Source organism: Rhinoderma darwinii, chromosome 5 (genome assembly GCF_050947455.1).
Source record: "Rhinoderma darwinii isolate aRhiDar2 chromosome 5, aRhiDar2.hap1, whole genome shotgun sequence".
In the NCBI taxonomy this organism is placed as follows: Eukaryota; Metazoa; Chordata; class Amphibia; order Anura; family Rhinodermatidae; genus Rhinoderma; species Rhinoderma darwinii.
In genome coordinates, this window is record NC_134691.1 from 166,444,686 (window position 1) to 166,471,958 (window position 27,273).

The 27,273-nt window shown below is 43.0% G+C and overlaps 1 protein-coding gene across 1 annotated transcript in view; it reads right to left on the reverse strand.

Moving 5' to 3' along the window:
* The window catches only part of LOC142651713 (glutamate decarboxylase 1-like), a 95,182-nt gene extending 68,502 nt beyond the window's left edge, over positions 1-26,680 (reverse strand). Inside the window, exon 1 of the mRNA XM_075826740.1 lies at positions 26,532-26,680. Within this exon, the coding sequence (XP_075682855.1) occupies positions 26,532-26,562 (31 nt within the window). The 5' untranslated portion in view covers positions 26,563-26,680. The remainder of the gene's footprint in view (positions 1-26,531) is intronic.
* Between the last annotated feature and the right edge of the window lie 593 nt (positions 26,681-27,273).

A 27,273-nucleotide genomic window follows, 5' to 3' on the forward strand; every position in this document is an offset into this window, starting at 1 on the left:
AACGGCGCGGAAGCCGTTACAACCAGGAGTTACTGACCATCAAGCTGGCCCTGCAGGAGTGGAGACACCTACTGGAAGGCGCAGCTCATCCTATCCTGTTCTTCACGGACCATAAGAACTTGACCTACCTACAGACGGCTCAACGGCTGAACCCTCGTCAAGCCAGGTGGTCATTGGTTTTTGCACGGTTCCAGTTCAAACTCCACTACCGACCTGCCGACAAAAATGTGAGGGCCGATTCCTTGTCTAGGTCATTTTTGACAGAGGACACGGTGGAGTCCCCACAGAATATTATTGATCCTTCCTGCATCTACTCTGTTAACCCTCTGCAGGTTAGAGACATTCCTCCGGGAAGAACTTTTGTACGTCTGGCTGACCGAGGAAGAATTCTTCGCTGGGGTCACAGTTCCAAGCTAGCAGGTCACGCGGCTGACCGTAAGACCCGAGACCTAATTGCCCGTCGGTTCTGGTGACCGACACTGCCCAAAGACATCATGGACTTTGTCTCCTCCTGTACGGTGTGTGCAGCAAACAAAGTTGCCCACTCCAGAGCAGCCGGTCTGCTCCAAACACTGCCTGTGCCCGATGCCCCCTGGCGGCATATTGCAATGGACTTTGTCACGGACCTTCCTCTTTCTGCAGGTTGCAGTATGATCTGGGTGGTGGTGGATCGATTCTTTAAAATGGCTCATTTTGTTCCCCTGACTGGCCTGCCTTTTGCTGCTCGACTGGCTGACCTCTTCATACAACACATCTTCCGTCTGCACGGCTTGCCCCTGCATATTGTCTCGGATCGAGAGGTCCAGTTCACCTCAAAGTTCTGGAGAGCACTCTGTGGCCTACTCGGTGTAAAATTGGACTTCTCCTCAGCTTACCATCCACAGTCCAATGGACAAGTCGAAAGGGTTAATCAAATTATGGAGAACTATCTGAGACACTTTGTCTCCAAACGACATGATGACTGGGTGCAGCTGCTCCCGTGGGCGGAGTTCTCTTATAATAACCATACCAATGAGTCCACCACCTCCAGTCCATTCTTGATAGTCTACGTCCAACATCCTCAAATACCTCTGCCCGGCTCTACTATGTCCCAGGTGCCTGCAGCCGACTCTACCTTCAGGGACTTTCTGCAGATATGGCAGCAGACACGCTCTTCTATTCTGCTTTCGGTGGACCGCATGAAGAGAAAGGCAGACACTAGAAGATGAGAACCTCCCCAGTTCCTTCCAGGTACTAAGGTCTGGCTGTCTTCCAGGAATATCCGGCTGAGGGTGCCATCTTGCAAGTTTGCCCCCAGGTTCCTTGGACCCTTCGAGATTCTGCTACAGATCAATCCTGTGTCGTACAAGCTTCGACTGCCTCCTACCCTCAAGATCCCTAACTTCTTCCATGTCTCCTTGCTGAAACCCGTGGTCCTGAACCGCTACTCCAGGACTCCTAGTTCCGCAGTGACCCCTGGCGGTTCATCCGGAACTTTTGAAGTGAGGTAGATCCTGGCCACCAAGAAAGTGGGAGGAAGGACGTTTTATTTGGTGGATTGGAGGGGATTTGGTCCAGAGGAGAGGTCATGGGAGCCAGAGGAGAATATCGATGCCCCGGTCCTCATGAAGAAATTTCTTTCCCGCTCTGGTCCCAAGAGGAGGGGGCGTAAGAGTGGGGATACTGTTACGTCTATGGCCGGGGGCCGTCATTCAGACTTACCCTCTGATGGCCCCAGCCATGGATATCTGTCTTTGCGGCGTCAGCTTCCTCCCGGGAGACGCCGGCTCTCACTTCCGGGTCCTCTGACAGTTTCCCGCAGGGCGTGCGCGCCCGCGCGTGCACGGCCTTAATGGGCCAGTACGCGTCCAGCTGTCACCCATCAATAATTACCCAAATGGCTGCTGGATTATAATAAGGGGCTCTGCCCACTTGTTCCTCACCTGAGCATTGTTGTTTACCTAAGTTTGTCTTGCAAAGGGTCTCCCAGTGTTTCCTAGTTCCCAGTGTTACCCTTCCTGCCGCCTGTACCCTGTATCCCGTGCTATCGTACTTGCTGATAAAGTCAAGTCATGTCTTCCGCTGCATCCACGGTGTCACCTGCTGAGAAAGTCAAGTCGTGTCTTACGCTGCATCCACGGTGCCACCTGCTGTGAAAGTCAAGTCGTGCTTCTGCTACTGTCTACATTGCCTGAAGTACCTGTACTGAACTATAGACATTGTTTTGTACCTTATTGCCCAGCTGCTACCCTGCTACGCGGTACGGCCCAGTGGGTCCACACCCCGCACCGTGACAATGATTTTTCATACTGTTTTTAAGAATTTGGACAGCTAACAACAGATCTATAACCCATTTTTACCAGTTTTTTAGGAGTAACCTATTAATTACCATAAATTGATAAAATCTATGTGCCATATCGAGTAAAACATATTCCATATGACTGTGAATCGATTCCCATTGTGGCTCAGTAATTGGCCCCAAGTCCCTTATCCACTTCCTATCTCTGTAGATTCCATATTATTTTTAAGGCTTAAAATTACCCCTTTTACAGTGAAGTTTATTTAACAAAATATCACCAACGTGAAATGGTTTAATTCTATATTTGTGTTTATCTTTAGTAAAATTCCAGGCTGACATAATTGAAGATAGGATAACCAACTATTTCTTGGTAACCCGTAATCCAGCTGAATATCGTGAAAGGATCTTAGATTACCAAATGAATGAGATAGTTGCATTATCCCATGCTTGACTCAAACCCGTGAGTCCTGTATTTTAGAAAATTCATATAAATAAAAATGGTTCCAAAGAGGAGGGAATTCAAAATATCCCCCATACGAGAGTATAATTTCGGCCTCCCGCCAGACTTTAACATGTAATCTTAACAGAGGGTCCGAAGAATATCTGGGACTAATCAGCACTCCTAATTCCATTATTTGAAGAACACTCCAACCCTGTCCATACCCTCTCTCTTGCAATATCATTCTATTAACAGCAAGATACTTCCAATAAATAAATTGTTGAAATTGAGATGCCAAGATATATTTCAAGAAATCCGTCATAGCAAAACCCCTGTCCTTCACTGGTAGACAAAGTATATCATATTTAATACAGGGACGCTTGCCCCTCCAAATAAGGTCCTGAATAATAGATTGGAGAGTTATAAAAGATAGTGAGAGGTAACCATACCGGGGCATTGCCAAAATTATGAAGCATCATAGGCAGGATTACCATTTTAATTAGTGCTATTTGGGACGCATATTGAGGTAATATCCTATTCCAGATTTTAACCTTATGTCTTAAGGTAACAAATAATGGGAGAATATTAAGCTGCACAAAATCCACCACCTGAAGTTTTTGTCCTCCTAGTACAGAATTGGAATTAAAAGCCAAGAGTGACGACTTTTCCCAACTAATCTTTACTCCTGCAATCTCTCCAAAGTTCTCATACATGTCTATGACATAACCAATATCAGATGTGTCTCTAATAAATAATAGCATGTCATCTGCATATAAGGAAATGTTTTCCTCCATTTCACCCATCAAGAATCCTTTTATCTGACTACCCATTTATATTCTAACTGCTAGGACCTCAATAAGTAAAATAAATAACAATGGGGAAAGGGGACATCCCCGTCGGGTCCTCAAGACAAAGAAACAAAAGGGGAGAAACATCCACTCATACTTACTGTATCCGAGCCCTAGGAATGGAGTATACCGTTTGAGTATGAGTGCCTCCCATAGAAAACTCCACTCCACTGTGTCAAAGGCTGTACAAGCATCCAGAGACAATACAGCCCCTGTGGAAATTGTACACTACCATATTGAATATTAGTAAAGGCCTTCCTAAGTCTACAGGAGATTGATTTCCCGGTAAGAAACCCAGCCTGGTCCAGACCCACCAGGAAAAGGATAACTGCCATAAGTCGATTAGCCAGCACTTTAATAAAAAAAAAAAAAATTTCATGTCTGAATTCAAAAGCGATATAGGCCGATAGGAATCCACATTCAGGGGATCCTTACCTTTTTTGGGGATTAGAATAATATTTTCTTCCATCATAGGATGGGCAAGTTTTTCGTGAGAAAAAGAAGCAATAAAAACATTGTAAAGATTTTCCAAAAGAACATTTGCCATGGCCGCGGTCGCTGACTGCCGGCATCTTCCACTTACCCTGCCCGCATCTTCCACTTACCGCACCCGCAGACCTGTGAAAGTTTTGCTATCATCTCCACCCTCCAAGATGCCGGCACACCATGTACTCCTCTTTCGCTGACACACCAGGAAAACCTTCCCTAGCCTATCCCAACACTTCCAGAACTGTAAAAGGAACACTGCCCATTGTCACGAAGGGTCTGTGGACCCACTGGGCCGTACCGCCTTGGCGGTAAGGCAGCTGGCCAACAGGGCGCAGGTCTGAGTCTATAGGATATAGGGTACCTGTGGCATCACGGACAGTAGCTTGGCGGGAACTAGGCAGCAGGTGGACGTCAGGCGTAGAGAAGCAGACAGGCGTGGTAACCAGCACAGCACGATTATAGCAACACGGCACTAGATCAGGATACAGGTTACAGGAACAGGAAACACTGGGAGCAGGAAACACTAGGGGACTATTTGCATAGACAGACTAAGGAAACATAACAACGCTCAGGCATAGAACTAGGGGGCTGGATCCCTCTTATAGTCCAGGGTACTCACGGGTCAAAGTTTGTCCATGAGGTCCGGTGCGATCCGGCAGAGGTGAGTGGACACGAGTGCTGGCGTCTCCTAAGGAGGAGGCTGGGGCCAGCGCTTGCCGACTCGTGGCTGCAGCTGTCAGGGGGAGGTTGGAGCTGACAGCCTGCAGCCACGGACATTACACCCACTTCTTCCTTTCCTGAGCAATGTTGTTTCTTCCCTTCGTCTGCCTTGCAAATGGTTCCTTAGCTGTATCCCATATTCTGAATCCTGTTTCCCGTATCCAGTATCTCTGTCTTGTTCTTGTGCCTAAGTCGAGTGTCCGGTGCGCATGCCAAACCGAGTATCCGAGATGACTACACCATCTGTGTCCAGTGCCCATGCCAAACCGAGTGTTCAAGGCGAGTTCACCATCTGTGTCCGGTCCACGTGCCAAAGAGTGTCCGAGACGACTTCACCATCTGAGTCCTAGCCAAGTCCAGTGTCCAAGACGGCTGCACTACTCCAGTCCGGTGTCCTAGCCAAGTCCAGTGTCCGAGACGACTGCACTACTCCAGTCCGGTGTCATAGCTGAACTTCATTATCCTGCACAGGCTTTCTTCCCCCTGACTGTCTGACATATACCCACTTCTGACCTTCCAGGTTCTTTATCTTTACTGACTCCCACAGACTCTGTTGATTAGCAGCTGATCCGTTATGGTGGAGTGGCCCAATGGGTCCACATACCTGCAAGTTGTTACAACATCTTGGTACCCAATATACCCCTCATAAGGAATACCATCCAGGCCTGGGGCCTTATTTTTTGGCAGATTTTTAATCACATATCTTAACTCCTGCATACTCAGGGGGGTCTCCAAACAACCAAGTTGTTCAAATGTTAACGGCGTTTACAAGCAATTCGATTTTGAAGAGTAGAGGTCTCTGTAATAGTCTCTAATAATATACTCTCTGAATCCGTACAAAACCCTGAACCATCTATTTTCCTAACTACTGGAATAAATAAGGATGCACTGTAATTTTTAATTTTAGAGGCTAATAATCCCCCCCCCCCCTCCTACCCATCGCAAATAAATTCCTTTTACCCAATTTAAATTACTCTCTTATGGCTAAAGTAGACTGTCTGTCTTCATATTGTGGTTGAAAATGTTGCCATTTTAATCTATTAAGATCCGAAGGATCTTAAACCAGGTTATATTTAGCCTCTGCTAGTTCTAGTTTAACGGCTTATTCGGCTTGAGTGCTTTTTGTTTTTTTGGCTGACTGTAAAAAAACCATCATGCCTCTGAAGAATGCTTTAAAGCATCCCAGACAGTGCAAACAGAGGCAGATCCCACATTTACAGAAAAAAAAGAAACTAAGCTTCTGCTTTATGTTATTGTGATGCGTCTGTAACGTCTATGGCTGGGGGTCGTCGTTCAGACTTATCCCTTGACGATCCCGGCCATGGAGATCTCTCTTCACGGCGTCAGCTCCCTCAAGGGAGAAACCCGGCACTGTCTTCCGGGCCCTCGGACTGATTCCCACAGGGCGCGCGCGCCCGCGCGTACACAGCCTTAAAGGGCCTGTACGCGTCCAGCTGTCACCCATCAATTATCAGCCCAAATGGCTGCTGGACTATAATAAGGGGCTCTGCCCACTTGTTCCTTGCCTGAGCATTGTTGTATACCTAAGTTTGTCTTGCAAATAGTCTCCCAGTGTTTTCCAGTTCCCAGTGTTACCCGTTCCTGCTGCCTGTACCCTGTATCCCATGCTATCGTATCTACAAGTGAAAGTCAAGTCGTGCCTTCTGCTGCACCCACGGTACCACTTGCTGATACAGTCAAGTCGTGTCTTCCCGCTGCATCTGCGGTGTCACCTGCTGTGAAAGTCAAGTTGTGCTCCCGCTACTGTCTACATTGCCTCAGGTGCCCTTTCTGAACTCTAGACATTGTTTTGTACCTTGTTGGCCAGCTGCTACCCCGCTACACGGTTCGGCCCAGTGGGTCCACACCCCGCGCTGTGACAGCGTCCTCTAATAAAATAGGACTAAACTTAATATTACCCTTCTACCGGTTTTTAGAGAAAATATCTACCAGCATCAGTGAGTGATCAGATAGCCCCCGTGTCTCATATTGAACTCTTTAAATTATTCTCATCGTGCTCTCATTGACAATTGCTATATCTATCCGGGAGAGACTATTCGAAGATTTTGAGTAACATGAGAATTATTCTATGTCCGGGTGTCTAGATCACCAGACGTCAGTCCAACCCACCTCACCTAGAAAATCCAAAAAGGGATTATTATTTTTAATTGAAGATAAATTGCTTCTACATAATCTATGTAACTTTTCATTAGGGGCAATATTACAATCGCCAACAATAAGTAGAGGGCATTCATCCTTATCCGTCACGTATGCAAATCTGTAACCCAGCGAGGGGTGCAGTAAATTCCAGCATCATTGGTGTCAGCAGGGATGTCAGGTGGCAGATGACAGGAGGCGGTAGAAGCAGAAGGGGCAGCAGTCTGTGCCCTATATACAGTAGTGATAGTGGTAGCCGTGCTAAGCGGTGAGCCGGCAGGAAGGTAGGAGGCAGGATGATAGATGTCAGATCGCGGCGGCACTCACAGCCGTGAGTGCATCGTGGAGCGCGGTCAGGGAATCACGGCATCAGGGCTTACAAGGCTTGTTCCCAAATTCCAAAAAGTGGCAACGGAATTCAGTTACAAATGCTTTCGCATGTACATTTTTTTTAATCGATTTTAACTTTTCTCTAAGGCAACAGAGTTCTTCTATTAAGTCAATGGCTAGGGAACATTTATGGATTTTTTTGACGTCCTCAATCTGTAAAATTAGGGCCACAACCTGAGCACCTCTCCTTTTTAATAATGAGATTTCTACTTTAACAAGCACTGTACAATTATAATATTTGTGTGTTTCCCATATGGTAGTTGGGAGATAATTGGGAGTAACATTACTGCCAACACAAAAAATCTGTTTTCTAAGGATATTCTCAGCTACAGTTATGTGATGCATTAGGCTCTGATGGAGATGTCATCATGCGTGATCGGATCTATATAAACTGATTGTAATAAGGGATGTGAAAATGTGATAAGAATAAATAATCAATAAGTGAGTACTTATTTTGTGGATGAGAGAAAAAAGGGTGTGATCTAGAAGAGATGGTAAAGGCTGCCCCAAGCATCCATAAGTGGAAAATCATGTAATGTGGTTTTAACTTTACGAAGAAGTGAAGCATAAGAAAGTTGAAAAGTGCCACCCGAAGTATCCAAGAGCAGGTTCAATGTCATGTTGAGGTCCTCCCTAAAACCCCCACCCCCTCAGAAAAATCTTCAGGCTGACCAGAACTAGGGAGTTAAGTCATCCCAAAAGTACAAAGGGTATCAGCCATTTTTCCCTCTACAAAGATGTATTGTCCCATTTTATCTAAGCGACAGCCCATATATTCCCATGTTAAGGAGCAAGCAATGAGGATTGAGACCCCTTTAGTTTTAGAGTCAGATAAGCAACTATGATAGGCATCAGAAAACCTTCAATTAGTAAGTTTAGAAATTTGATCCCGCCAAAAATTAGTTTCTTGCAGGAAAGCAACAGAGGCTCTTTTTCTCAATAAGAGGTGAAGCAGAGAGGATCACTTCTGTGGAAAATTAATATCCTGAACATTCAAAGAAACAGTAATGATTGAATTCATTCATCAAAGGAAAAATACCAACATAGGAATTTTCCCAAGAAAAACCCTTAACTATGACGGAAAGTTGCTAGAAAATTGACTATGGTTTGTAATAAACTAATGTCAGAGAGCACCTCTAGCCGGGTTCAAGCAGTGGTATACTTATCCTTGCATAAATATGTAAATATGGTTACCATACAGTTAAAGTGATAATTTTCTAAAACCAGGTTAGGATAGATAATTTTAAAAGCCCCCCTCCCTCTCCAGTTGAAATCCCAGATAAAGGAGGCTCCTAGTCCTAATATATAAGAGGGGCATTTCACAGGCATGATCTCGTAATAAGATTTTGCTAGAATATATTACGGCATAAGACCTTAGTCTCTGATAATGTCATTAGTCAATAATTTGTTTATTCAATTCCAAGACCAAATGTAACTTCAAATCAGAGTCTCCTAGTTACTGCTGTTGTGGAAGTCAATGGCTCAAAATATATTAGACTGAAATTTAGACGAGTGTTCCAACAGACACTAACGCCAGAACTTTATCCAGCATCCTAATCAGGAGATTTCATACCGATATATATCGAGAGAGGAGAAATAACACACAGACGCTACTGGTATGCTCAAAATACTCCTCTGAGGTTTATTGCCAAACTCAATTACAATAATATTCAATAGGGGTGTAGGCGTGAGGTTAACCAATCAGAGGCAATGTGACAATAATTCTGCTCAGCCAATAGCATACAATGAGAATATTTTATATTTGAGCCAATCACAGGCATATGTTACATTTGAAATGCATTATTAGAATTATTCATTAAAATGCTGACATCAGGTAACACCTGGTTTATTTCTCTTGGCAAGAGTATAATAGAATCCGTATTAGTTGTTCTTTCCCATGAGACCACATCAGTATTTATTTTATTCTCATCTCACTCCCTTTCTTCGTTATAAATACTCTGTTCATACAATTTTCAACTCCCCCAAGGTCAAACACACATCTTGTCCGTATCAAACTCTAAATAACATCTCAGAGAGACATATAGTTAGTTGAAGAACACAATTAGCATGAATATACTTGTCTTATGACTATTTTAAAGCAACTAATGACTTTTTTTCACTAAATGGATCCTTTAAAACAAAAGAATAAATACACATATTATATATATATCTATATATATATATATATATATATATATATATATATATATATATATATATAGATATATATATCTATCTATATATATATATATATATATATATATATATATATATATATACATATATACATACACGCATATATCTCCTGAAACAGGGGGAGACAGTCTTTGCAGGTGGGATATGAACTATATCTCTGCATAATTCGGCATCCTGCTTCATAATTCACAATGTAATTTAATACAGAGAATATAAGCAAATTGACCATCCATCACACTAGCCTGTGGGGTAATAGCCATAGGCAATTACATGTGAAATTTTGCACCCCTAAATGGAACCACAATATAAACGTAAGGTATCATGTGCATATATAAGACCCATATCTAGCTATACACAAGAATATTGGGGCATTGGTTGTCAAACAAGTTAGCAATACAATGCCCTAAAGTCATCATCAAATCAAATTCCAAATAAACAGAGCCTCCCATCATTGATACAAACTACCAGCTCAGTCCTGGGTTAAAACTCTCTAATGAGGTAGTGACTATACTTGCATAAGACCGCAGCACTAAAAAGTTCAGTTCAAAAATTCTTATGTGGCCAGCACATGTGGTCCCCACCATAAGCCAGAACATAAGATATATTGCTACCTTTAGGCCTTGTTCACACAGTGCTCAAGAAAATTGTGTAAATGTGTCAAAAACGCTGTCATTTTTGACACGTTTTTGTCACATTATAATGCATTTTGTGCGCGTTTTCAGTGCGTTTCTTGGGCATTTAATTAGGACTCCAATTGACTATGTGAATTAAGCGCGTTTTCAGCGCATTTTCGACACATTTTACACAACGCATTTTTTAAACATGCGTGCGCATAATTGTCAAGGGGATGCTTAAATTATGCGTTTTTGACACATTTGTGACACGTTTTTCTGGGGGAAAAAAAGCGTCAAAAACATCCTTGAATACACGCCGCGTGAACAAGGCCTAAGGGTCCATTCACAAGTTGCCGTTGAGGTGCGGTTAGGACCGCATCAAAAGAGCAATGGAAAAACCGCAGGTGTTTTTACCGTGATGTAGTGCGTCGAAAAAGGCATCAAATCGCGTTAAAAACTCACACGGTTTTCGTATGCTTTTTTTATGCGGTACTGCATCATGTTAATAGACCCTAAGAGGGTTCTATTACTGCAAACATGGGTATTTAACTACAATAATAGATCACAAGTAAGGGCCTCTAACATGAAAGAGAGTGAAGGACAAATTACTTGCAACACCTATAGAATGACATATGCAGCATTACATAAAAGGCAGAATATAGGGCACTTATGTACCCTTACTTTGTAGTATTAGAGAGTAGCAATATGTGTATACAGGGGTGTGCATAAGTAGGTATACAGGGGGACATTTTTCAAACAGTCTAATTACAATTTTGTGAGGCAATTTTGAATGAAGAAACACAAGGAGACGCAATTATTAGAAAAATAATATGGTTCGATGAAGCTAACTTAAAAATTTCAGATGTTATTAATAGACACAACTGTGTTTATTACTCAACAAAAAAAAAAAACATTGCAAAAATTGAAGAACAGTTGAATCAACCTGGGGTTACAGCTTAGGCGCTCCTTTCATGTAAAGGGGTAATTGGACCTATCTTCTACAATACCTTAACATGCTCCAAGAAAATGTAATACCACAATTGCTTCTATTTTCAGCAAGATGGAGCCCTCCTCTCTATGCTTTTGTGGTGGGTCATTTTCTTTACGAAAAATTAACCAATAGGTGGATAAGTAGACAAGGCCCAGTTGAATGGCCAACACGAACACCAGACTTTACCCCAGGGCTGGCTCCAGGTTTCTGTGGGCCCTTGGGCACCACAGACTTAGTGGGCCCCTATGCGGGGGAACTCACTTAAAGCTGCCGTAAAACAGCCGTTTGTGCCCCCAGTTTATGCCCCCATATATACAGTGTCATCTGTAGATAATGCCACACGGTCCCCTGTAGATAATGCCACACACCCCCCTGTAGATAATGCCACACACACCCCCTGTAGGTAATGCCACAGACTGCCCCCTGTAGATAATACCACACGGCCCCCTGTAGATAATCCCAAACACTGCCCCCTGTAGATAATGCCACACAGTGCCCCCTGTAGATAATGCCACACACTGCCCCCTGTAGATAATGCCACACACTGCCCCCTGTAGATAATGCCACACACTGCCCCCTGTAAATAATACCACACACAGCCCCCTGTAAATAATACCACACACAGCCCCCTGTAAATAATGCCACACACAGCCCCCTGTAGATAATGCCAAACATTGCCCCCTGTAGGTAATGCCACACATTGCCCCCTGTAGATAATGCCACACACAGCCCCCTGTACATAATGCCACACACAGCCCCCTGTACATAATGCCACACACAGCCCCCTGTAGACAATGCCACACATTGCGCCCTGTAGATAATGCCACACACTGCTCCCTGTAGATAATGCCACACACTGCTCCCTGTAGATAATGCCACACACTGCTCCCTGTAGATATTACCACACACTGCTCCCTGTAGATATTGCCACACACTGCCCCCTGTAGATAATGCCATACAGCCCCCTGTAGATAATGCCACACAGCCCCCTGTAGATAGTGCCAAACCCCCCTGTAGATAAAGCCACACACACCTCCTTGTAAATAGTGCCACACACACCCCTCCCTGTAGATAGTGCCATTTGGGGCTCCCTCTAACAATGGCGAACACTCTGGCCGGGGATTTCGATCCAAGAGAAGCACTTGACATCACAGTCCATATATGGACAGTGATGTCAGGGGCTCCTCCAGGAGCGGAATCCCCAGCAACAGCATCGGCAATGCTCTGGCCAGGGATTCCGCTCCTGGAGGAGCCATGATGGCAGAATAAGGAAGCGGCCAAGTGAACCTTTCAAAGGTCAGCGGGTGCTGATGACGGCCCTGTGTCTGTGACTACCTGCTGAGGGCCCTATGGGGAAGAAGTATACTGCAAGTGTGGGGGTCTGACTCTGACTGCTGAGGGCTCTGAGCACTGAGCAGTCATAGATGCTCAGACACCCCCTTGCAGATAATCCCCCCCAAAGAGCCCTTTGCGAGATGCTTAGACCCCCCCCCCCTTGCAAACAGCCAAAATCCCCCGTGCAGCCAAAATCCCCCCTGAAAAACAGTCAAAATCCCCCACCTTGCTAACAGTCGACCACCCCCCCCTTGCTAACAGCCAAAATCCCCCCCCCCCCAATCCCTAGTGTCGGCCGGCGATTACTTTTTTAGGTTAATAAGGGGCAGAGGGGGGCTGGAGGCTGATTGCAGTGAGCGGCACTCAGTTATTTTAAGACAGCGCTCACCTTGGTCTCTGCCCGGCTGCCTCTCCTTGGTGACTTCTCTCTGGCGCTCCTGCTCCGCTCTGACAGTGCAGGCAGCGTCAGGGGAGAGGAGAGGTGTGTTCAACAGGCGTGCCTATCGCCGCACGTCTGCTAGATAAGAGATCTTAAAGGAATAGCGCGGCTACGGCGGGGGAGGGTAGGGAAAAAAGTCTGGAGAATGGCATTAAAAGGTTACGGGAGGACCGACCTGGGGGGCACCTGCCCCCCGGCCCAGCCCACCCTGGACTCCCCAAGGAAGCCATGACAGCAGGAGGATAGCTATGATGGCAGCACCTGGCTGCCGATTGCCCCCCCCCCCCCCCCGAGGGTAGTGGGCCCCAGCACTTGCCCGGGTTCGACGGGTGCTGATGCCGGCCCTGCTTTACCCGGATGGAATTTTTCTGTTGGGGAGTTATCAAAAATAAGGTATATTCAAGAAAACCATGCCTGGTTGATAACATGATTCAGTTCATAGAAGAAGCATGCCAAGAAATTAAAGCCAATAAAGTGTAAAAACTAGATTACAGCAATGTGTAAATATTGAAGGCCGCCAATTTGAGAATATAAGAGCATGTACTTAGTTATTATGTTATTCTATAAAACACTATTTAAACGGTAAACCCATTATTATTATTATATTTACCTACTATTAAAATTGTATACTTACTTATGCACGCCCTGCATATACAGTACTGTGCAAAACTTTTAGGCAGTTGTGGAAAAATGCTGCAAAGTAAGAATGCTTTCAAAACTAGAAGTGTTAATAAGTTTTTTTTATCAATTAACAAAATGCAAATTGAATGAATAGAAGAGAAATCTAAATCATAACAATATTTGGTGTGACCACTCTTTGCCTTCAAAACAGCATCAATTCTTTTAGGTACACTTGCACACAGTTTTTGAAGGAACTCAGCAAGGAGGTTGTTACAAACATCTTGGAGAACTAACAACAGATCTTCTGTGGATGTATGCTTCCTCGAGTTCTATGGCGTCTTCATATAATCCCAGACAGACTCGATGTTGAGATCAGGGTTCTGTGCGGGGTCATATCATCACTTCCAGAGCTCCTTGTGCTTCTTTATGGTAAGGATAGTTTTTAATGACATTGGCTGTATGATTGGGGCCGTTGTCCTGCTGCAGAATAAATTTGGAGCAAATCAGACGCATCCCTGATGGTATTGTATGATGGGTAAGTATGTGCCTATATATCTCAGCATTGAGGACACCATTAATCCTGACCAAATCCCCAACTCCAATTGCCAAAATACAGTCCCAAACTTGTAACCTCCACATGCTTCACTGTTGCCTGCAGACACTCATTATTTTACCGCTCTCATTGACTCATCAGTCTAGAGCACCTGCTGCCATTTTTTTGCACCCCATTTCCTATGTTTTCATGCATAGTTGAGTCACTTGACCTTGTTTCCATGTCAAAAGTATGGCTTTTTGCCCGCAATTCTTGTATGAAGGCCACTGCTCAGCTTAGAAATCCCAAGTAATTAAAAGCCAGGAAAATGCTAAGGTATTAAATGGAGTGCCTCAGCATCCAGGTGTTGATAAGGTGTTTCCACACATGGCTATTAGCGATAATCTGCTGTATCGGGTAGATAACATACGTGGGAAAGTTATTAGACAGCTGGTGGTGCCCCAACCACATCGTAGAATGGTGTTAGACCTGGCTCATAAACACGTGCTGGGTGTAATGTCGGGGTAGGGAGACAGACAGGTGAGCCCTAATCTACCCGCCACTCAGTCCCTGCCTACTTGCACGGCCAGTCCTAGGCGACGGCGTACAACTGGGCAACGGTCCCTACGCTCAATATGTGCATGACAGACAAAGGTACACAGAAGCTAAGGGAAGTGGGGCAGTTGCCTACGGCAACACCGTGAGCAACAAGAGTGGTGAACGAACTGAGTCAAACCAGGACAATAGTATAAGCAGGAACAGCAGAGCCAGGAAACAAGAGAGAATCACAGGCAGGACAAGAAGCAAATGAGCTAGAAGAGAGTAAAAAAGAAGACACGGCGCCACATAGTGCATATAAAAGCGAGGTAACAAGGGAGCAACTAAATAACCAAAAAGTGCTCACCTTGGATTGTAGACACTGGTAAGTATCACAAAGGTAAGAAAGCTGCTGCCGGGTCCGTACACAAACAAACGGAGTTTGCTGTCAAAAGGATAGCTTTGCAAAGTAAAAATGGACCAATGGCGCTGCTATAATCATCAAAGTAACAGGCTTTATGCAGACATGAAATAGTAATATTTAATAACACAAAGGCGGCAACGCGTTTCAATGCCGGACCGGCGTCTTCATCAGGCCAATGGTCTTGGCCTGATGAAGACGCCGGTCCGGTGTTGAAATGCGTAGCCTCCGTGGGGGCCTAACATTGGCCATCTGGTCTGCCAGCTGCGGAAGCATGCTATGCCCCACTCGGAGGCGAGGCCTTAAAGCCTTCTGATACCGTCGGCAATATGGCGGTAGCTCAGCTTCCGGATCAGAAGCCGAGACGGCGTTATCAGCGGTGAGTGTCCGCTGTATTTTGCAGCGGATACCCTGCTGTAACAGCAGTGATCGGAGCTAGCTCCGTTCCCTGCCATTAACCCCTTAGATGCAGCGATCTAAAGCAATTGATGAATCCCTTAGTGGTTTGTAGAAAATTGGTAGCCCTGCTATGCGATCGCAGGGCTGCCGACTGCTACTATGGCAACAGGAGGCCTAACAATGGCCTCCTGGTCTGCCATTACAGAAGCTGATTAGGCCCCACCCAGAGGCGTAGCCAAATCGGCTTGCTGTCAGTGAAAACTATAAAAACTATAGCTTGTTTTATACCTATAAAAACTATAGCTTGTCTTGCAAAAAATAAGGACAACACAGCTCTGTCAACGAAAAAATTAAAAAGTTATGGCTCTTACAACATGGCGACAGAAAAAATACATTCTTTTTACAAAAGTAATTTTATTGTGCAGAAAGTTGTAAAATGTAAAAAAGTGCTATAAATTTGGTATCGGCAGAATGGTATTGACCCACAGAATAAAGTCAACATGTAATTTATAATGCGTGGTGAAAGTAATATAAAAAAATCTATGCCAGAATTGCTGTTTTTTAATCAAGTTGCCTACCAAAAAAAAAGGATAAAAATGTATCAAAAAGTCGCATGTACTCCAAAATGGTAGCAATAAAAACTACAGCACATCCCGCAAAAAAGAAGCCCTCATACCAGTATGTCTATAAAAAAATATAATAAGTTAAGGCTCATTTTCAGGAAAGAAAAATATGCAGTTGTGCAGGCCCGATGGGAACATTTCTTCTGTTTCATGCAGAAATTTATTAAGGCCCTAAAATTAGGGAATAAGGAGGGGGAGTAAACATATGTGCTGGAAGCGAGGGTGCCCAAATTAACAAAGGACACCATCTATCAGTGCAACACTGGCCTGTGCAGAAAAGATTACTTTACAGCATAGCAAATATCTATGGACAATTTTCTTGGTTTTTTTACCACATTATTATACCACCTGACTATGCCCCTGATGTACTCTGCCCAGCTTACATATGCCCCCACAATATAAACTAAAATACCAGTAAAACTCCAAACAAAACTACTACCAAGCAAAATCCATGCTCCAAAAGCCAAATGGCGCTCCCTCCCTTCTGAACCCTACAGTGTGCCCAAACAGCAGTTTACTTCCAGATATATGGCATCGCCACAACAGGGTGAATCCTTTTAACAATTTTTGGGGTATGTTTCTTCAGTGGCACAAGCTGAGCACGACATATTTGCCACTGAAATGGCATATCTAGGGAAAAATTGCAATTTTTAGTCTGCACCATCCGCAGCGCAATTATTTATGGAAAAGATATGTGGGGTGAAAATGCTCACTACATGCCTTCATAAATGACTTGAGGGTTGTAGTTTCCATAATGCGGTTACTTCTCAGGGGTTTCTTTTACTATTTCACATCAGAGCCTCTGCAATTGTGAACCAATACTTTTCAAGTCGCCAAATTAGGCCTCAATTTCGCATTGGTACTCTTTGACTCCTGAGCCATGTTGATCGTCCAGGCAAAAGATTAGGGCTGCACGTCGGGTGTTTCTAATACCGGAAAACACAGCATAATAATTAGAGAGCTGTCTTTTCATGGTGGCACAAGCTGGGCACCACATATTGGCATATCTATGGAAAAATTTCCATTTTCACTCCGCAACAGAGTGTACACTAATTTCTGTAAAACACATGTAAAACGGGTTAACATGCTCACTACACCCCCATGTAAATACCTTAAGGAGTACAGTTGCCAAAATGGGGACATAGCGCCCAGAAACCAATACAGCAAAATCTGCACTCCAAAAGCCAAATTTCTAAGCCCTAACGTGTACCGAAACAGCAGTTTATGACCACATATAGGAAATTGCCGTCCTCGGGAGAAATTGCTTTACAAAGGTTAGGGTGCTTTTTTTTGAGAAAATTCTTATTGGAAAATATTTACATTTTTATTTTCACTGCGCAATTCTAATAAAATCTATGAAACAGCTGTGGGGTCAAAATGTTCACTACACCCCTAGATTTATTCCTTAATTGGGGTAGTTTCCTAAATGGAGTCACTTTTGGGGAGTTTCCACTGTTTTGGTCCCTCAGGGGCTTTGCAAATGCGACATAGTGACCAGGAACCAATCCAGCAAAATCTGCGCTCCAAAAGCCAAATGGCATGCCTTCCTTTCTAAGCCCTGCTGTCTGCCCAAACAGGTTATTTACATACTCTGGAGAAGTTGCTTTACAAATTTGGGGAGCTTTTTCTTCTTTATTCCTTGTGGAAATTGTTGTTGTTTTTGGCTAAATCAACATCTTATTGTGAAAATTTAAAACATTTTATTTTCACATCCAAATTCTAATAAAATCTATGAAAAACCTGTGTGGTCAAAATGCACACTACACCCCTATATCAATTCCTTGTGGGGTGCAGTTTCCAAAATTGGGTCTTTTTTGGGGTGTTTCCTTTGTTTTGGCATCACAAGACCTCTGCAAACCTAAAATGATGCCTAAAATATAATCTAATAAATAGAAGGCCCCAAAATCCACAAGGTGCTCCTTTGCTTCTGAAGCCTGTGCTTCAGTTAAGTAGTACACTAGGGCAACGAGTGGGATATTTCTAAAAACTGAAGAATCTGGGCAATAAATATTGAGTTGCATTTTTCTCGTAAAACCTTCTGTGTTACAGAAAAAAATGAATTAAAAATGAATTTCTGCAAAAAAATGAAATTTGTACATTTCAGCTCTACTTTGCTTTAGTTCTTATGGAACGCCTAAGGGGTTAAGAAACTTAATTCTGTTTTGAATACTTTGAGGGGTGCAGTTTTTAAAATAGGGTGATTAATGGGGGTTTGTATTGTGTGGGCCTCTCAAAGCCACTTCAGAACTGAACTGTTCCCTTAAAAAACAGCCTTTTGAAATTATCTTGAAAATGTGATAAATTTCTGCTAAAGTTCTAAGCCTTGTAACGTCCTAGAAAAATAAAAGTATGTTCAAAAAATTATGCCAATCTAAAGTAGACATATGGAAAATTTTAATTAGTAACTATTTTGTGTGGTATAACTATTTGTCGTACAAGCAGATACATTAAAATTGATAAAAATGATAATTTTTTCAAGTTTTCGCAAAATGTTTGTGTTTTTCACAATTAAATACTGAATGTAGCTACCAAATTTTACCAGCAACATAAAGTCCAATTTGTCACGAGAAAACAATCTCAGAATCGCTTGGATAGGTAAAAGCATTCCAAAGTTATTACCACATAAAGTGAGATAGGTCAGATTTGAAAAATAAGGCTCTTTCAGTAAGGTCAAAAGTGACCGCAGCGGGAAGGGGTTGAATACCTGCATACCTCAGTATATCATCCAAAAACTGATGGTCTTGTTGAAAGATTTAATAAGACATTGAGAAGGTTGGTTAGTAAGGATGGGAAGGATTGGAAATATCTTCTGCCACATTTGATGTTTTCCGTACGTTAAGATCCCCAATCATCTATGGCAGACATCCCCGTGGCCTCTTTGACATAGCAAAGGAAACCTGGAAACAAGAGTCCACACCTTACAGGAGTGTAATTGAGCAGGTCACGTTGATGCAGGACCAAATTGCTGTGGTCATACCCATAGTTAAGGAACACCGGGAACAACGTTAGAATAATCAATCGTGACTTCTCAAACCATTGGTGGAATCTCAGGTGTCACTGGTAGAGATCTAGAGCATCTCGAAGGTTACCCTTAAGAAAATTAAAAGCTTCACGAAGATTCTCTGGAGAGCGAACCAAAAATTAAGTGCCAGATTTTCTAAGAATAATGTAAAAGCGGTGTCGACAATGATATGAGGCTTCTTGTTCTCAGACCTTGTTCAACATAGGTTTCACCATTCTCCTCATAAGAAGGGTATTCATAAGCACTTGAGCCCATCTGCCATGCCTTGCACAAAACAGCCTCTTTTTTGCTGAGGAAAAAACACATACAGGACAATACATCCCGCAGTGAAAGGGGTTTGCCAGCCACTAAAAATGTATGGCCTATCCATTAATAGCTGATGGATTGGGGTCCGGACATCAGTAAATAGTCACTGTCCAGGGTGCTGAAAGAGTTAAACAATCAGCAGTAACTTTTTCAGCACCCTGGACAGAAAATACCGATCACAATATAGATCAACCTGTAAAAAAAAAAAAGACGTTCATACTTTCCTAGAACTCCCTGCTTCTTCCTCCAGTCCAGCCTCCTGGGATAACGTTTCAGCCCATGTGACCGCTGCAGCCAATAACAGGCCAATAACAGGCTGCAGCGGTCACATGGACTGCCGCGTCATCCAGGGAGGTCGGACTGAATGTCAAGATAGGGACGCATCACCAAGACAACGGCCGGATAAGTATGAATTTATTTAACTTTTTCTGCAGAAAGGGCTGTCTCTTCTCTCTATCCTGCACTGATAGAGAGAAGGGCTACCGATTTCTGCAGTGCAATTTTGCAGCGAATATGTGCCCGTAAATACGGGTGGAATACCGGTGACACCGGACCTGTATTTACGTGCACGGGTCCGTAAATACTGGTGAAATAGGGGTCGAATACGTATGACCAAGGACCCGTATTTACGCCAGCATTTACGGGAGGACAAAAATACATTCGTGTGCATGAGGCCTAAGCATTGCATTTAGAATAAAGGGCTTGTGAATACATATATACTAAAGGTTTTATACTGTGCCTCACCATTTGGGATCATGAATAGCTGGCACTTATTATTTCCGCTTACATCTCATTCACTTTACTACTACATAGCCTACTTTATAAAGCCTACAAAAAGTATACTCTCATAACAAACCAGGGAGCCTCAACACAAAAAAGAATGCCCACAATGGTGTATCCAAAAATATATTCAAAATTTTATCAGAGAAACAATTAGGTACTGTAATGACGGGGTAGGGAGACAGACAGGTGAGCCCTAATCTACCCGCCACTCAGTCCCTGCCTACTTGCAACGGCCCGTCCTAGGCGATGGCGTACAACTGGGCGACGGTCCCTACGCTCAATAAGTGCACGACAGACAAACAGACAAGGGTACACAGAAGCTAAGGGAAATGGGGCAGTTGCCCACAGCAACACAGTGAGCAACAAGAGTAGTGAACGAGCCGAGTCAAACCAGGAGTGCACAAGGTACAAATCGCAGAGCAGGAGCGTAGTCAGTAAAGCCAGGGTCAAAAATGAAGCAAGGTCAATAATCATAGCAGGAGCAGTAGAGCCAGGAAACAGAAAAGAATCACAGGCAAAGGAGGAGCAGGAAATGCAGGTATAAATAGACAGAGGGCGGGAGCTAGCTCCGTCTGGCCAGGCTGTGATAGGCTCTCCCACTCCTCAGCCTCCCAGCCTCACTGGTAGAAGATCGTGTCACTCTCTCAGACTTAGGAGCAGGTGCAGACTGATTACGCACGGGCGTCGACACAGAAGCTGTGTCTGGCAGATCCTTTACAGGTACAAAATTAATAGTCCGTTAAAACAGGAGAGCAGCTGCAAAAGGTGGTATGGCCCACCACTACAATCATAAGGACAGAAAACCCCAGGAGCTTCACTAAGCTGCACACAAACACTCCAAGAGAGGGAGCATCAACCAATCTGACTGCACATAACATAAAAAAATATATATATATACAGTATATCCATATTAATACATAAAAGATGAACGGTCCATTGTCTAGCTCATATGCTTAGATAAAAATAGAATGAAATCCCTACACAATATTCACAAAGCATCCAATAATATGTAAAATAGCCAAATATATAAGATAGTAGGTGCCTCCGTAGTCCAAAAGATATACACATAAAATTAAAAAAAAAAAAATATATATATATATATATATATATATATATATATATATACACCATGTTTCAAATTATTATGCACATTGGATTTAAGTGTCATAAACATCTAATTATTCGTTTTTCAATTAAACTCATGGATGGTATTGTGCACACGGTAGCAGGCTTTTAGGGTGGGAGGCAGTTCACATCAAAACAGAAGCTCTGGGAGGTTATTCTGACATCCTGCAAAGATGTTCAAGCAGAAACTGTCCAAATACTCACAAATTCAATGGATGCAAGAATTGTGAAGGTGATATCAAAGAAGGGGTCCTATGTTAACATGTAACTTGGCCTGTTAAGTTTTTTTTTATTGAAAGAGCTTTTGATTTATGTAAATATGACCTCCTGATGCTGAAAATACAACAAATTACCATTTTAGTTCTCTTTACAACCTTTAAAATGTTTTGATCTCTGTTGTGCATAATAATTTGAAACAGTGCATTTTGAGTTTTTTACTTCTAAAAAAAAATCTGTTATCATTAGGAGATTTGTTCAATAAAATTTGCATTATACTCCAACGGTTGATGGCTTGAAGATTATACTGACTGTCATTTGCATCGACTATTTAGGAAAATCAGCGAAAAATAACATTTGTATAATAATTTAGAACGCGGTGTATGTGTATAGTTAACTAAAATAACACAACGTAAGATATAATGTGCAAATTATAATAAACAATACCATGGACCACATTAGACCCCGGGAGGCATGTAGAAGTATGGCTCAGGAATAAATCAATCACTAAGTAGCGGGGGACAAAGCACACCTCGATGCGTGACATGAGAACCTAGCTTTAGTGCTTAAAGGGGTTTTCCCATCCAAGACATTTATGACATATCCACAGTATATGTCATAAATGTCAGATAGATGCGGGTCTCATCTCTGAACCCGCATCTATCTCTAGAATGGGGCCCCCTACACCCCGTTCTACTGCTCTGTGTTGTGGTTAAAGCATGTGATTTCGGACCATGATTTAGATACACTGTTTCCGTAGCTCTCATAGTAGTGAATGGAAGTTACGGAAACAGTGTAGATCGCAGGCTACACTACTTCTGTAACTGCCATTCAGTTTTATGGGACTTACGGAAACAGCGCAGCTCAGTGAGCTACTCTATTTCCGTAAATCATGGTCAGAAATCACATGCTTCAGCCACAACACAGAGCAGTAGAACGTGGTCTAGGGGGCCCCATTCTATAGATAGGTGCGGGTTCAGAGGTGGGACCCACATCTATCTGACATTTATTACATATCCTGCGGATATGTCAAATGTCAATGATGGAAAAACCCCTTTAAATGCAGCTTTTTTAGTTATTATTGAGAGATTCTTGCAGAAAACATTAGACAGCATAGGGCAAAATGCACATGGAGTCAGGGAAATACAGGGACATCCATATCAACCAATCACAGAGCATATTTAATTTTCTTTTTTATACAGCACTATAAGAAATGAAATCGGCACTGTAATTAGTTGCTATGGGCACCAAAAAACGTCTTTATGAATCTTCCCCCATGTGTGTAGACCTACAGGTCTTCTGCATCACTTTGAGGCTGTCCGCTCTGGTTGGATGCCGGAGGCAATGGCTACTGTGGAGAATGAGGTCCCCTCCTCTCTGTACCTTTACTCAAAATTAGCATATTAGGCACCACGTGGAGCAGGGTCCATAGCGGGTAAACGGGAGGGCCAAAACAATAAAATTTACAGTGCTAGAATCGAGATGACGCCAGGATTAAGGAGAGGTAAGTGTTGTTGTTTTATAAAAAAAAATACATGACAGTTCCTCTTTTATCATTCATACATGATAAGTTATGAAAGCTTAAATGGATATTGAAGTAAAACGAAAATCTTCACAAAGAAGTAAAAGACGTGGTGGATAACCTGGATATGCAGACAGTATCAAGGCCTCAGGATGGTGTAGATATAAATCAAAGGGAAAACACTAGGAAAACACAGCCAAGATGGTAATAGTAGAATGGTTACATATAGGGCATATAAGTATGTAACAATATGAAGCCCCTATATATAGTACGCAAACCCCTAGAGTACACAATTACATACACAATACCACAGGAGTGAAAAAAACATAGAAGTCCAAGATACACCACCACGGACCAGACGGGCGTTTCACCACAGCTTCGTCAAAAATAATTGGAATCACCATGTCCATAACGATCAAAAGAGTCTTAACCAGCCACACTTTTCAGTATGGTTGAATACCAGCCAAACATCCTGTATGCCAATAGGACACCCTTTTGTAAAACATTTGCCGATTAAAGTCTAGGTAAGTCAGGAGATTTTCCCAGCGTGTATGTCGACAGTGCATCACAGATTGGAATTTTTCCTCAAAGAAACAGTTCACTGAAGTGTTTCCTATAATTTTTTAGATAGAAAACCGCAGTTGTGGCCCCACATGTAAAAACGAACCCCCCTCTATATAGTTGACAGCACTGCAATTTTTATGTCAATTCAGGGAGACTTCCGAAAACAGAACATTCTTGGGTAATTAAAAAAAAAAAGCGCAGTACTCCCTAAAATCAGTGCACTTACAAAATGTGTGGCAAAGGATTTAGTAAAGGTAATTGACAAGTTTCAACAGGCAACTGGACTTTTCAAACTGTGCAAATATGCAGGTTGAAAACTGCACAAAAACAAAGTCTGAACTTAGTCTAAAACCAAAACTGAATCCAAATCCAGAAGCGTAATCCAACAATACATCCACATAAAACAACAAACTCACACATGCCCCAACTATGTTGCACTGTAACTGCACTGTGTTAATCTGGTTTTAACCCCTTCACTCAAAATCACGTAACTATACGTGATGAGGGTTAAGGGGAAGTATGGAGCGAGCTCACGGGCTAAGCTCGCTCCATACACACCGGGTGACGGCTGTTACACGCAGCCAACACCTCCCTGCAATGAGCGGAGTCAAAGTTCACTTTGATTCCGCCCGCTTAACACGCTTAGGCTGGATTCACACGAACGTGGCGTTTTTGCGGACGCAAAAACGCGGCGTTTTGCGCGCGCAAAAATCACTTGCCAGCTCCGTGTGTCATCCGTGTATGATGCGCGGCTGCGTGATTTTCGCGCAGCCGGCATCATAGAGATGAGGCTTGTCGACGCCCGTCACTGTCCAAGGTGCTGAAAGAGCTAAATCTTTCATCACCCTCGACAGTGAATGCCGAACACAGCAGCGAAAAACCTGTAAAAAAAAAAGATAAAGTTCCTACTTACCGAGAACTTCCCGGCCGTTGCCTTGGTGACGCGTCCTTGGTGACGCGCCTCTCTTGACATCGGGCCCCACCTCCCTGGTTGACGCGGCAGTCCAAGTGACCGCTGCAGCCTGTGATTGGCTGCAGCCTGTGCTTGGCCTGTGATTGGCTGGAGCTGTCACTTGAACTGAAGTGTCATCCCGGGAGGTCGGACTGCAGGAAGGAGACAGGAGTAATCGGTAAGTTAGAACTTCGGGTTTTTTTACAGGTTCATGTATTTTGGGATCGCAAGTCACTGTCCATGGTGCTGAAACAGTTTAACTCTTTCATCACCAAGCACAGTGAATGTCTCCCGATTTCGCGGACCGGAAATTTTTTTGCCGGGTTTGGCCAAAACGAGTTTGGCCGAACCCGGTGAAGTTAGCTTCGGTTGTCGGGGTTCGCTCCTCGCAAAGACACTCCGTTTGGATGCTTGGAAACAGAAAAGCACGTGGTGCTTTTCTGTTTCCATTCATCCTTTTGACAGCTCTTGCGCGAATCACGCAGTTCGCACGGAAGTGCTTCCGTGCGGCATGCGTGGTTTTCACGCACCCATTGACTTCAATGGGTGTGCGTGATGCGTGCAAAACGCCCAAAGAACGGACATGTCGTGACTTTTTTTCAGCGGACTCACGCTGAGCAAAAACCACGGACATGTCTGCACGGCCCCATAGACACATATAGGTCCGTGCAACGCGCGTGCAAATCACGCGCGTTGCACGGACGTTTTTCACGTTCGTCTGAATAAAGCCTGAAACACCTTAAATCGCGACCACAGCATTTAAAGTGTTAGAATCAGGGGGCGCCCCCTCAAATACGCGATCGGCAGGGCTTCTAAGGAGACAGTATATATCACTATATACTGAAATACATTAGTATTGCAGTATATCATGCAAGCGATCCAACGATCGCTGCTTCAAGTCTCCTAGGGGGACTAATAAAAAAAGTAAAAAACAGTTAAATAAAGATTTTTGCTATGTTCCAAAAACAATAAAGTATTAAAGTTCAGAAAACCTCCCTTTTCACATTTTTCCCCTAAATCAATGTTATAAAAAATAAGTTAACATAACTGATATCGCCGCGTCCGTAAAAGTCCAAACTATCACAATATAGCGTTATTTAACCCACTCGGGGAATGCTGTAAAACATTATATATATATATATATGTACATATATATATATATATATATATATATATATATATATATATATAAAACACTTGCTGTTTTTTGGTCACCTTAGCGCTCCAAGCAAATTAAATAGAAGAGTCGCATATACCCTAAAATGGTATCAGTGAAAACTACAGCTCGCCCCGCAAAACTTAAGCCCTCACATCACTAAATTGATAGAAAAATAAAAAAGTTATGGCTCTCAGAATACGGCGACACAAAAGTTTTTTTAAAATTTAGCAAATGGTTTTATTTTTTTAAAAGTGGTAAAACATAAAACAAAACATATAAATGTGGTATCGCCGTAATCGTATCAATCTGTAGAATAAGGTAAATATGTAGTTTTTATCGCCTGATGGACGCCGTAAAAACAAAACCCCCCAAAATATGACGTAATCGCTGTTTCTTGCCCCTTTCACCCGACAAATATTTTTTTTTCAGCTTCCCAGTACATTATGCAGTACAATAAATGGTGCCATGAAAACCTACAACTTGTCCTGGAAAAAAACAAGCCCTTGTATGGCGATATAGACGGAAAAATAAACAAATTACAGCTTTTGAAAGGTGGGGAGAAAAAAACAAAAGTGAAAATTTGAAAAAGGGCTGCGTCCTGAAGGAATAGGGTGCATTTACCTAAAATATTATTGAAGTTATTTGCTAGAAAACCATTCTTACAATTTACTGGATTCAGCATATTTAATTTACTACATTCAAGTAATAACAATTACAGTTGCAGTGTATGTAATGCAGTTTGTTGCATAAGACATAAACCTTCCAGGTAAATGTACTCCACCTGCATGAGAGTAATGCAGAAGCTTTTTTATAATAAAGATCAATGCAAAGATATATACAGAGCCAGTCTTACAGATCTCATGTGTGGCAGTCCTAAACTCCATTGTTCTGGTGAACTCCCTGACCCGTATTCTGTAACGATCCACTTCTCATTAAACCGATCCTGAAAGGTAATGATGTGCAGCTCGCTCCGGTTCAGGTTTTTTGTACTCTAATGTGCTAGGTGTGTCTCCTCGCTATTTCCTAGGTGGGAGGGTTCTCTTGATTCTCTCTGTCCTCTCATGTCCTCAGGCTGCATTGTCAATACATGTAGTGATGACAAATGGCATACTATATATTTTGGTAACTGTCAGGTTTTCCTGTAATAAATGAATAGTTATATTGAAAAAACCTTGTGACTACACTTTATGGACAAAAGTATTTGGACACACCTCTTAGGCCACATACACACGACCGTAGCCCTGTGCACGGCCGTGATTTTCGGGTCACCCGTGAGCCGCTTGCAAATCGCGGGCCGTGCACATGGCCGCGTCCATTATTTCCTATGAGCCTGGACCGTAATGAGACATGTCCGTTCTTTCTGTGGTCCAGGCTCCTGGAGGGTAATTGCGGCCGCAAAAGCACGTTCGTGTGCATGGGGCCTTAATCATTGAATGCAGGTGTTTCATTCAGTCCCATTGCCACAGGTGTAATAAATCCAGCACCTAGTCATGCAGTCTGTCTTTATAAATATTTGTGAAAGAATGGGTTGTTCTAAAGAGATCACTGAATTTAAAAATGGTACTGTAATAGGATGCCACTATTACAAGTCAGTT